Raw genomic sequence first — 12,951 nt, forward strand, 5'->3', positions numbered from 1 at the left:
CCATGCAAAACCTTTGGTTGTTTCTTTGATGAGACGGGCAATTCCAAAGGGAAGGAGGGAAAAAAAAAAAAAGAGAGAGAGAGATTTACAGTATGTAGAGCTTTCCTTTTGGGCTGAAAAACGAACAAGCTTTTAAAAAAGTATGAATGTTGAAGTCTCCATCAAATTCCCGTATGGTACACCTTTGTACACAGGCGTGTTATGTCCGTCGTATATGTACATCTATTTACACACACGGGCGTCTGCTTTCAAGGGAGATTAAAAATCCATGGATAAGGAGCCCTGAGCAGCATCTTCGCGACCCCTGACGTAGATTTCACAAGGGATCTCCTCCATCACCCGGTCTTCAATCACCTGCTCGGGACATTCGTGAGCCTGCTTGAAAGTGTAGCTACTCTTCTTGAAAGTGCTGTTGAAGGTCTTCATTGGCTGCGGAGGGGCGAAATCGTTGTGGAAAGGAAGTTCCATGGAACTAAGGTTGGTCCTGCTTTGCTTGACCGTCGCGGCTTGCGAGCCGCAGTGATGGTCGTGAATGCACCGCGAAGCGGTCGAGGAGCGCCTCATTTTCTCGTAGTTTTCGAGTTCCTCGGAGAAGTCAGCCAAGTCGGCCGAAATCTCTTTGTCCCTCAGGGAGAAGAGTTCGTAATGGGGAGGGTCGAAAACCTCCTGGAAGCCAGTTTTGTTGAAGGTGGTTTTACAAGAAATCACTTTCTTCCGCGGCTGCTTGATCTGCACCAGGATGGAGATGATGAGAAGAACCAAGACGATCCCGGAAGTAATCCCAATGACGGTCCCGTGAGTTTTGGTGATTTGTTCGAACAATCCCGTTTTCTTCTTTTCTGAAACAAAGCGACCAACAAACCAACCGATGAATGAAAAAGTTTAAGACTATCAGCAATCAGCTTCAAATCTAAACTACAGGTCATCCTCAACTTACAACAGCAATTGACTGTGCTAAGTGAGACAGCTGTTAAATGAGTTTTGCCCCATTTACGACTTTTCTTGTTAAGGGAATCATTGCAGCTGTTGAGTTAGCAATACGGTTAGGGTTCAGTGAATCTGGCTTCTCTATTGAGTTTGTTTGTCAGAAAACTGATCAAAATTGATCACACGACCCCGGGACACCGCAACCGTCATAAATATGAGCCAGTGGCCAAGCATCTGAATTTTGATCACGTGATCCTGGGGATGCTGCAAAGGTTGTAAGTGTGATAAACATTCATAACTCACTTTTTTCACTGCCGTTGTAACTTTGAATGGTCACTAAATGAATTGTTGTAAGTCGAGGACTACCTGGACTAGGAACATTGTTAGCCCAAGCTTCTCACAGCATCAGTCTTTAATCAGAAAGTCTACCTAAGTGTACGTTTTGTCAACGTACATTCCTCCAAACATGGAAATTTGAACTATTACATCCTTGGCAGAAAAATAGTGGGCTTTGGTCTGTGTAGTAAGGAGAAATTCTCAACCAATGGAGCTTTGCTAATAGAATTAAGAGCTGGGAAAAAGCATTTCTTCTCACAGAGAATAATAAACCACATTCCCTATTAAAGTGAGGAATCCCACAGTGTGTTATTATGAGATAGTAACCCCCTGTTGTTTAACAGAGACTAAACTCAACTGCATCAAAATTAGGTTGTTGTAAACGGCCCACAATCACTTAGATGAGATGGGTAGTGTAGAAATTCAACAAACAAGTCTACAAAGCTGGGGCTCCAACATTCCTTTTTGTTATACTGTTCAGTAGCTTCATCACTGGAGATCTTTAAGAAGAGGCTAGACAGTCACTTGTCTGAGATGGTACAGGTTCTCCTGCTAGAGTAGAGGGGCTGGAATAGAAGACCTCCAAGGTCCCTTCCAGATCTATTCCTATTCTACTCTACTCTACTCTACTCTACTCTACTCTACTCTACTCTACTCTACTCTACTCTACTCTACTCTACTCTACTCTACTCTACTCTACTCTACTGCTGGAATTGGGTATGTCTAGTTTAATGAAGACAAGGATGAGGGGGGACATGATAGCAGTGTTCCTGTATCTCAGGGCTGCCACAAAGAAGAGGGAGTCAAGCTATTTTCCAAGGCGCCTGAAGGCAGGACAAGAAGCAATGGATGGAAACTAACCAAAGAGAGAAGCAACCTTAGAACTAAGGAGAAACTTCCTGACAGTTAGAACAATTAACCAGTGGAACAACCTGCCTCCAGAAGCGGTGAATGCTCCAACACTGGAAGTTTTTAAGAAGAGACTGGACGGCCATTTGTCTGAAATGGTATAGGGTTTCCTGCCTGAGCAGGAGGTTGGACCAGATGACCTCCAAGGTCCCTTCCATCCTCCTCCTCCTCTTCCCCCCCCTCCTCCTCCTCCTCATTCTATTCTATTCTATTCTATTCTATTCTATTCTATTCTATTCTATTCTATTCTATTCTATTCTATTCTATTCTATTCTATTCTATCATGATTCTATTCTACTCTACTCTACTCTACTCTACTCTACTCTACTCTACTCTACTCTACTCTACTCTACTCTACTCTACTCTATTTCGGGGAAATCAGAGCTCCAAACTATCAGCCTTCCTAGGTAGACTAGACAGAAAGATTGATCAGGTAAGCTAATTCTACCTTATTGTAAAGCTACAATATTGAAAATCTGAAAGTGCAATTCTTCCATGGTCACTTTCACAGACTGAGAGCTTATGGAGAGTATCCTTTCTCAGGCTCTTTCTCTGCCTCTTATGCAGCTGAGGAATGTGCTGTCTCTTACCTGACTGCTCCCTAGCCAGCATCTCTTCTCCCTATCTCCCGTCATTCCCACTACAACCATTATATCACCCTCCCCATGTCTAATCTTTTCAAATGTAGTTTGCTCTTTCACAAGCAACTGCAGCTTGTACAAATGCAAGACTATTTGATCCATGCGCAACTAGACCAGAAGACCAGAAATTCAATAGGTCCATCAACACCACTGAGTTCAATACAAGTTCCTCTGAAGAGGTTCTCAAGAACCTGTTCTCCAAAGCGCCTGAAGGCAAAACAAGAAGCAACTGACGGAAACTAACTAAAGAGAGAAGCAACCGAGAACTAAGGAGAAACTTCCTGACAGTGAGAACAATTAACCAGTGGAACAACCTGCCTCCAGAAGCTGTGAACGCTCCAACACTGGAAGTCTTTAAGAAGAGATTGGACAGCCATTTGTCTGAAATGGTATAGGGTTTCCTGTCTATACCAGGGCATTGGATTAGATGACCTCCAAGGTCCCTTTCAACATCATCATCATCATCATCATCATCATCATCATCATCATCATCATCATCATCATCATCATCATTATTATTATTATTAACCAATTGGCCTGTGCTACTTCTAAATATACAGAAACCCAGTGTAACAGCTCATTAAGTAGAAGTTTGAGGCACAATTAGTACGCTAGTTAAATTGAAACACTTGGCTTAGAATTTTGTGAAAGGCATTCTCTAATTAGATGGCACTAATGGCAACATTTCAGCTTGAATCTCAATATGGAAGAGAGCCAGGTCAACATATCCAAATGGCATCTGATTTGCTACAGGAAGTTTTCTTGAAAAGTTCAGTTAGAATACCTTTAATTTTTAAGCAATCATTGTCACGCCCTTTAATTTCATGTACATTAATCAAATGCGGGCTTGCAGAATGTGTAAACAGATGCACTGCTTGTCTGTTGCGATAATTTTCCAAGAGAGGTTAATGATGAATGCAGTAACACACTTAAGAGAGAAATAATAACGCCACACGTTGTGGCTAGTCATGCTAAGCTGGTTGAAATGAATATAAATGATATAATGCCCTGCATTAAGTTTGCAAAATTGGCTATTTCTTGTAACCAATTGCTATTTTAAATTTGAATGTGAGACGAAGTAAAGATGACCTTTCTTTTGAAGTGATATAAGCGTGAAGTTGGAAGTAACAACCTGAAGACTTATTTTATCTTTTAAAAACCTTACATATAAATATATTTCTTAACAAAAGCCCATGGATCATGAGGAACAATTCTCAGCCTTAGTATCGTCTCTTAAAATAAGGGTGATAAATATTCTTTACCCAATGCTATTATTAAATGGGCGAACCTTTCTATTTTCAAAAATACTTGTCTTTGGCATTAGGAAAAGGATGTCTGAACTAAGAGTAAATTATACATGCAGATGTGTCGGAATAGTCTATTTGTGAAGCTATTTTGTCTAAGAATGATCAATGCTGAGGGTAACCGTGATAGCTCATTTTAAACCATCTGCAGTAGGTCTGCAACAGTTCTATTTTTTATTAAGCTATAAAACAGAAAAACAAGAAAAGGCAACAAAAGTAATACACTGAAGCCTGGAAACTGCATTTATATGGTTTGAATTTAAAACAGAGCTCCAAAGTGAAGATGCAAATAACAATCCCAAAGGTGCTTTTTCAAAAGGCAACTGGAATTTCTTCTTCTTCTTTTTTCCTTGAAGACATGTCACTTCTTATCCGAGAAGCTTCTTCGGTTCTGACTGAATGGTGGAGAATTCTCCATCATTCAGTCAGAACTGAAGAAGCTTCTCGCATGAGAAGCGAAATGTCTTCAAAGGAAAAAAAAAAAAGAAATTCCAGTTGCTTTTTGAAAAAGCACTTTTGGGATAACCATGACCTGGATGACTAAGAATCTCCATAGACATCATGCAAACAACAGTTGATATAAAGCTGGCAAAATGTCAACTGTCCTAAGCAGGGAAAAAAAAAAAGAATGGCTGAATTCTGCAATTTGTTTAATTTGTGTTTTGCTTTGTAAAATTTAGGTAGGCAAATCTCACAGGTTCCAAGAAAGAACCTTTTGAGGTTGGAAACTTGCTGGCAATGGTCTTTAGGCTGCTAAGAAGAAAAACGGAAGGCTCACTCACAACTCATTCAAGGGTTTTAGTCATTACTCACCTTTGCAATGATTTTCATCCCATGGATAGGCACAGTTTTGAATGCCATTGCAAACTAAGGAATTATTGATGCACATGTTGCTATGGCAGAAATAAGCACCACCTAAACATGGAGCTGAGAGAAACAGGGGTGAAAATAAAGATTACACAAATTTCAGCTTTTCCTTAAAATATATTTTCAGTACATAAATTGCTTCATTAGATTTTAGGTATAGGTTTTGGGGTTCTTGTTTTTTTGCATATAATACAGTAACATATTTAGCAGTGGTGGTCATCTGAGAGTTCAATCCTAGATAGCAGCAGATATTTCTCTCCTAGGGTGCTGAGAAAAAAATATCTGCTGTGAATTCTGAGTAGGTGTCAGGAAGGGCATCCAGCCAGTAAACGCTCAGTTCTACCCCAAATAATTAAGGGATTACAGAGTCATGAAAAGGGAGTTTTAGAGACATATTTAGAATATTTGTAGGAGATGACCAGGCTGAGCCTGAGGGAGGGGTCAAATGTGTCATCAGTCGCGAGTCCCTGCACTTCCACAAAAGATCTAAATCCAGCCAAACTTGAATGTCTTAATTCCCGCTCATTTCCCTTCCCCATTAGCAGCTCAGATTCTTGCAGAGAGCTTAAGCTTTTGCAATAAATCTTTATAACTCATTTGAACTGTCTGACTCTCCTGATTTCCCTGACGTTTAACAATATTTTTTATAGATTTGGCTATTTCTATCACATCCGTGCACCTTATTAAAAGTAGTTTATCGGTAGATTTATTTTCTCAGCGAAACAGGGACTATATGTTTTCACGATTAGTATATAGTAAATCGACTTGGTGAGAAATTGCTCTCCTGTAACCATTTCTTTCCAAGTTCCTGGCTTTACACGATCTGTGCTTTTAATTATGAGCCATCATCTATGGATTGTGAGTGGGGCAATAAGATGATTATGTCACCAAGTTATCAGAAAAGATGCGAATATCGTTTCAGATTTAATTATAGTTCTTGTTCCCTGCTATTGTTCTTAATTTAATGTACAGAGCATTTAATTAAGGAGGACGATGACTCCAAAGCTTAGTATATTCGAAAAGATTCTTCTAAGCAGGTTTAGCTCAAACTATGTCAGGAAGGAGAGAGAGAAAAAAAACCTGGGAAGTCTTATACAATTGTGCTTTTTTTTTCAACTCAAGGCTTCAGGATATACTTACGGTCCATAAATGAGGTGAAGAGCATCCGAAACCGGCTTAATCGACTCCCTTCATCCGCCCACATGCGTATCACCCCGGTTCCTGTTTGAAGCGTCACATCATTAGCCACAGTGCTGCAAAACTTGGCTTTCAGGTTTTCAATGGAGCTGCTTCCATCATAGACAGCCACAAAGTTCCTTTTGCATTCGTTGGAGTGTTCCATTTGATAGTCCAGAAATCTCAAATAGATCTATTGGACATTACAAGAGAACAGTTTTCAAAGAAACGAAGGAATCGTTCAATGGCATAAAGCCCAGTTGGAAAACATTGCTTCTTATTAGAAAAAAAAAGAAAATAAAAAATAAACAGAGTAACAGAACTAGAATAACAGAGTTGGAAGGGACCTTGGAGGTCTTCTAGTCCAACCTCCTGCTCAGGCAGGAAACCCTATACCAGTGATGGTGAACCTTTTAGAGACTGAGTGCCCAAACTGCAACCCAAAACCCACTTACGCCTCGTCGGGTGCCGGGTGGGTGTGGCCCATTGGCTGGGTGTGGCCAATTGGGTGGGCATGTCTGCGGTGGTAACAGCAGACTGGGTGGGACGAAAAAGTTCAATCAATCAATTCCAACTTTGCAAGATCTTTTTTTTTCCGCGAGAAGTTGAAATTGACTGATTGAACCTTTTTTTTTCTTTTTGCACATGGTGGCGGAGGCCTAAAGTGAAAAGGTTTTATAAAACCCAGCTGAAGGCCTAGGACTGCGGCGACGGTGCGCGTGCCCACAGAGAGGGCTCTGAGTGCTGCCTCTGGCACCCGTGCCATAGGTTCGCCACCATTGCCCTATACCCTTTCAGACAAATGGTTGTCCAATCTCTTTTTAAAAACTTCCAGTGTTGGAGCATTCACAACTTTTGGAGGCAGGTTATTCCACTGATTAATTGTTCTGACTGTCTGGAAATTTCTCTTTAGCTCTAGGTTGGTTCTCTCCTTGATTAGTTTTCACCCATTGCTTCTTGTCTTGCCTTCAGGTGCTTTGGAGAATAGCTTGACTCCTTCTTCTTTGTGGCAGCCCCTGAGATATTGGAACACTGCTATCATGTCCCCCCTCATCCTTCTCTTCATTAAACTAGACATACCCAATTCCTGCAACAGTTCTTCATATGTTTTAGCCTCCAGTCCCCTAATCATCTTTGTTGCTCTTCTCTGCACTCTGAAATTTCATTCAGATACAAGGAATAGATGCACAGCTTGTGTTTGTTTGGGTATACTACTTGCCATTTCTAATCACTGCATTCTCTCATGCATAAAGCTAAAATAATCACATGTTCTAAAACAATTCCCCTCTTAAATAGATTTTATACTTTTTCTAGGGCAAAGAGGGACAAAAAAATCAATTTGATTACAACAGAAAATGGAGCTTTCCTTAAGGAACAGAAGCAAATCCTTGTATCTTTCCTCTCTTCCCCCAACCAGCTTGATTAAACCGCAAAGCAATTTATTTCCCTTCCTCTGGAAATTAAGTCTGCATTGCTAAGGTGCTATAATTGAAATAGCAAGGAGACATTATGTAACTCTCTATTCATTAAATAGAATTCCTTGACGTCCTAAATCTTCTCTCCTCCCAAACTTCCAAAATTAAAGGGAACACTCAAAAACATAAAAAGAATTTTGTGGGAAGAAAGAATACAAGATAAGACTGACGTTTTGTATGTTTCTACTGTATAAGGAGGCAAATGTTTATTCAGGCATAAAGGACATTTTTCTCCACCTGCAAATTGTGATTACGTCTAATTGATATAATTCTGTCTTGACAGATGCATACATTATTTTATCAGTTTTATCAGATAGAAGATAGATCAACAATTCCTACACAGACAGATGTTTACAAGGCATACCTTGTTTTGCTGTGATTCACTTTATTCTGCTTTGCATATGTTACAATATTTTACAAGATTGCAATCACTGAGTGCTCAAATCATAATTTGGCATTTTGTAGCAATATATTTATTAATTATGTACATCAGTTTTTTTCCAGACCTAATGCTACTGAATGCTTAGCAAACTATAGTATAGTAGAAACACACTTTTATATGCACTGGGAAACCCAAAAGATTTGTATGACTTATTTATTGTGATATTCTGGAACTGAACCTACCATATAGCACTTAGCCATAGACTTATATACCGCTTTACAGTGTTTTACAGCCCTCTCTAAGCAGTTTACAGAGTCAGGCTATGGTCCCCAACAATCTGGGTCCTCATTTTACCAACCTGGGAAGGATGGAAGGCTGAGTCAACCTGGAGCCGGTCAGGATCGAACTCCTGGTAGTGGGCAGAGTTAGCCTGCAATACTGCATTCTAACCACTGGGAAGGAAGGAAGGAAGGAAGGAAGGAAGGAAGGAAGGAAGGAAGGAAGGACAATAGCACTTAGATTTATATACCGCTTCACGGTTCTTTACAGCCCTCTCTAGGAGGTTTACAGAGTCAGCCTCTTGCACCCCCAACAATCTGAGTCCTCATTTTACCGACCTCAGGAGGATGGAAGGCTGAGTCAACCTTAATAATATCTTAAAGCAATTAAAGGCTGAAGGATAGTCACACAAAATAGTAACTCTTCTAATTTGGTTTTGAAGCAGCTTATGAAGTGAACTCTAGATTGTTTTTTCGATAAGCACCAATGCAATCATTGATTTCAGTGAATGAGGAATGACAATTTGCAATTATTACTAGCAGCCAGCTGTTCTCATTAGACATTAGATTCCAACTCTTCCATAAACCCACCTTGGAATTTGGAGTCGCCTTAATTGTCCAGATGCAGTCAACGGCTTCGCCCGGCTTTACTTTTTCTCCATGGTCTACCTGGCTGGAGCGGACGATGCCATCCGCTCCGGAGAGCTCAAATTGGCAATCTAGAACACGAAGGACACAAGCTGTAGTCAAGCCAGAGATCAAAGTGATTTAGAGTGTAGTAAGCAGAAGAGATTAGTGCCGTGATACCGTACCTGGGATGGGCTTTAAAATACCTTCTCGGTGTGTGAAATCAGGATCTACAAAGGAGGAGGAGGAAGGGAAGAAAAAGAATGTTATTCTGCCTAAAATTTAATTAGAAAGCAAGATAATCTAGGGACTGGAAAAATGCAGTACACCAGGATGCTGAGCTGAGAAATGGCATGTGACTTCTTCCCAATGACATACAGGTAGACCTTGACTTACAACAGTCCGTTTAGTGACTGTTCAAAGTTGCAACAAAACTGACTTGTGACCATTTTTTACACTTACGACCGTTGCAGCATCCCCATGGTCACGTGATCAAAATTCTGATGCTTGGCAACCGGTTCATATTTATGACGGTTGCAGTGTTCCAAGGTCATGTGATCCCCTAGTCAATGGGGAGAAGCCAGATCCACTTAATCACGTTACTAACTTAACAAATGCAATGATTCACTTAACCATTGTAGCAAGAAAAGTCGTAAAATGGGACAAAACTCATTTAACAAATGTCTCACTTAGCAACATAAAATTTTGGGCTCCCTTGTGATTGTAAATCAAGTGCTACCTGTATATCCTTAGAAGACCTCAGCAATGAGGCAGCTGACTTGTTCTTCCTAAAACTCTAATCTTATTTGTACAGGTTGAGGGGATTATGTGTATTCTTTCCACTTAAAATTAATATTTGTTTTTCAGAATAAACCTGGTTAAGTTCAGAACCATGATTTGAGGTTCCTGCTTATGATCTGAGAAGTTGCAACGTCAAGGTTATCTCTCTGACGTCAAGAGCAATACAAGATCCAACAGATAAAATGTTGGTCTAGACCAGGGGTGGGGAACCTTGGCTCTTTTATGACTTATGGACTTCAATTCCCAGAATTCCTGAGAAAGCCATGCTTGTGGACTTCAACTCCCAGAATTCCTGAGCCAGCCATGCTGAGGGAAAAGGGAGAGGTTTCCATACTGAGCCATGCTGGCTCAGGAATTCTGGGAGTTGAAGTCCACGAGTCATAAAAGAGCCAAGGTTGCCTACCCCTGGGCTAGACTCTCCTCGCAGCTCTCAGAAAAACGAGTGTAAAACAACTGTGAGTAGAAGAAATAGGATAAATTGTAGTTTTTGGCAAGCAGAGGCAGAAATCCAAGACTCTTCTAGAAGGATCACCGCAACACCATTAAGTAAGACAAATGGGACATTTCTACCTGGTATAAATGAATACTTGGCTTTAAATCCTCGTCCTTCCAATTCTTCATCTGAGGTAAACTTGATCCACATAAATCTTCCCGTTGATCTGATCGGGCTTGGACTTTTTAGACCGCAATAACGATCGATGACCGGGGAGAACCCAAAAGGTCCGTCCCGAACCTCCAGATGATCGAATCGACATTCGAAGGAAGGCTCAACGAAAAACGGTTCGTCAAATGTCAACTCTATTCTTTGCCGCGGGGCAGCTGGAGAGAAGCAGAAACAATCCGGATCAATGTTAATTCTCCACCTCAGGGAACGAAAGACACGTTAAGGGTTCTGTTATTAAACCACCTCTGCAATAAACACCTGAATGTAGAGATAAATCTCCAATTCTGTGCAATGGATCTGCTGAAACATACAGAGAGTCTTCGACTTACGACAGGCCGTTTAATGACTGCTTGGAGTTACGACCGACTCCTCGGAGCTACATAAGACCTGTTTTTAAAGTTGCAACCTGTTTTTAAAGTTGCCAAAAAAAAAAAAAATCTCATTGGGGGAAAGGGATTTGCTTACTAACTGTCATAGGAAGGTCACGAGAAGCCTCAGCTTATAATCACAATGACTTAGGACTGTAATTCTGAGCTTAAATATGGTCATAAGTCAAGGATTACCTCTTCTGTTCCTTTCAGTTTAATGACTCAGTGATTGAGTTAGTAACTTAGTTGGAGTGATTTCTGCCAGATCTACAAGTGGAGCTTAAATATTCTATAGAAAAGTGTTTCTCAACTTTTGCAATATTAACATGTCTGGACATCAGTTCTCACAATTCTCCAGCCAGCTATTGGAGTTGAAGGCTACACAACTTAAAAGTTGCCAAGGCTGAGAAATAAAGCTCACTTTGGGCCTGTCACTTTTTGCGTACTGTTAACAAAAAGGCCACACAACTGCATCACTAATACAAAAGTGAACTCAAAGGGAAGGCTTTTGAAGTGCCTGTAGATTTCTCTTCCCTCTGACAGAATTTGGAGCCTCCAATGAAGGGAGCACCTCTGAGCATTGCTCAAGACGATCCTAAAAACCAAGTTCTTTTTGAACCACTTAAGATTTAAATCTAATATAATATTAGTTCTGGGCTTTTGCTTTCCACATGGAAATATATAGACATCATGTTTGTTGTTGAGGGTAACTGAAATTCATAATAGGCTGTTGCAAATTAACTTAAAGTCAACCTCCCTGAGTCGGTGTGTGTGGTTTAGTTATTCCACATGGGTTGATAGGTACATTATTCATACTTTCAGTAATCGAACATTACAAAAAAATCTAGATATGTCCATACCTTCTAAAATATAGACACATTCCTGGTTGGGTGGGTAGAAGTTAGGAAAGTTGGATGAAGCAAAGTGACCTCCGTTGCTTGTTCGAACCCAGTCACTACACTGAGTAGATGCCATGCGGTTACTTCCAAGATCTTGGCCAACTTTGGGAAGAAAAGAGAAAAATACAATTCACCGTCCTTCTAGCAAATCTAAACAAACATCAGCCCACTTCAGCGTAATGAGCTGTGTGGGTTGACAGCATCAAACAGAGGATGTTGATGCACGCCTGTAGAATTATTATTTTTCTCCCAGTTGTGGATAAACAATCTCTTCACAGTTCACAAGCAGATGGCAGCATCTAGCTGATTTCGACCTCAGAAAACTAAAGGGGACAGAGCTGACAGTACATGAAAAGGAGAACATGAAAGGATCTGATAGTATATTGAAAGAGTACATGAAAAGGAGAGCATTAACAGGTACCAAAATTGTAGACTAGACTGGAAGGGATGGGGGAGACATTTTGAAGGGTTGAAAAGACATCAGAGAGTCTTTAATCTCTTTATAATGGGGGAAAAAAATTGTTGTGAGAAGTAAGACGGAGTTACACTGCTGCATAGCCCAGCTTTTCTAGCTCTGAGGCGCTCACCCATGTCCGCTATCCGTGCTCCCTGTAACTTGATTTCTAGTTTACATCATTTCTGAATACTTTATTTCATTTTAATTCCCCTTCCCAACAGATTTGCATTTTCAACGTCTTCTTAATTTATACCTGGCCAAATTAAAAATGGAGAATTGAAACTCTGCCGTAAGAAAAGAAAGGATTGGACAATTGTTCTGTGTTCTGTCTAGAAATGTGCAAGCCCAGAGTTTTATGCAGCCCACAGCTGAATTTCAGATCGTCCTTGTCCTAATTTCAGTTATTTTCTATAAGCAATGGATTTAGATTTTGACAGAGGCAAGCAACCGGAGCTGCCTGTGAAGAGGAGAAGGAACTTTATTATTTACCACCTATGTTACAAGAATCTCCCCAGACCGCTTGCCTTCCCCTGGGAATGACCAGATAAGGTTTTATGGATCTTGGGGGAGGTTAAGCTTATGCTGCTTGCAGCTATGCAAGGATTCCAAGCTAGGCCCTCGCTTGACCCATCCTTCCAGCCTAGCTGGCAGTTTCCCAACAGGTATCTGGCAAAAGCAAGTTATTGCAGACTTCTTCCCTGGGAGAGCAACAGAGAAGATGGTCAGAAAGTTACAGACAGGGAAATGTGGGTGGCCACACTTACCTTTGATCCAACGTTCACCTTTCTTTCTTTCTTTCTTTCTTTCTTTCTTTCTTTCTTTCTTTCTTTCTTTCTTTCT

At 40.6% G+C, this 12,951-nt stretch overlaps 1 protein-coding gene across 1 annotated transcript in view; it reads right to left on the bottom strand.

Annotated features, from left to right (window-relative positions):
* Positions 1-258: 258 nt before the first annotated feature.
* The window catches only part of NETO2 (neuropilin and tolloid like 2), a 22,170-nt gene continuing 9,477 nt past the window's right edge, over positions 259-12,951 (bottom strand). The window contains exons 5-11 of the mRNA XM_015818968.2: positions 11,616-11,756; positions 10,294-10,542; positions 9,108-9,152; positions 8,887-9,014; positions 6,125-6,353; positions 4,931-5,044; positions 259-839 (exon numbers count right to left, since the gene is read on the bottom strand). Coding sequence (XP_015674454.2) covers positions 259-839; positions 4,931-5,044; positions 6,125-6,353; positions 8,887-9,014; positions 9,108-9,152; positions 10,294-10,542; positions 11,616-11,756 — 1,487 coding nt within the window. The remainder of the gene's footprint in view (positions 840-4,930; positions 5,045-6,124; positions 6,354-8,886; positions 9,015-9,107; positions 9,153-10,293; positions 10,543-11,615; positions 11,757-12,951) is intronic.

The sequence above is a fragment of the Protobothrops mucrosquamatus genome, unplaced genomic scaffold (genome assembly GCF_001527695.2).
Source record: "Protobothrops mucrosquamatus isolate PMUCROS unplaced genomic scaffold, P.Mucros_1.0 scaffold827, whole genome shotgun sequence".
Lineage (NCBI taxonomy): Eukaryota > Metazoa > Chordata > Lepidosauria > Squamata > Viperidae > Protobothrops > Protobothrops mucrosquamatus.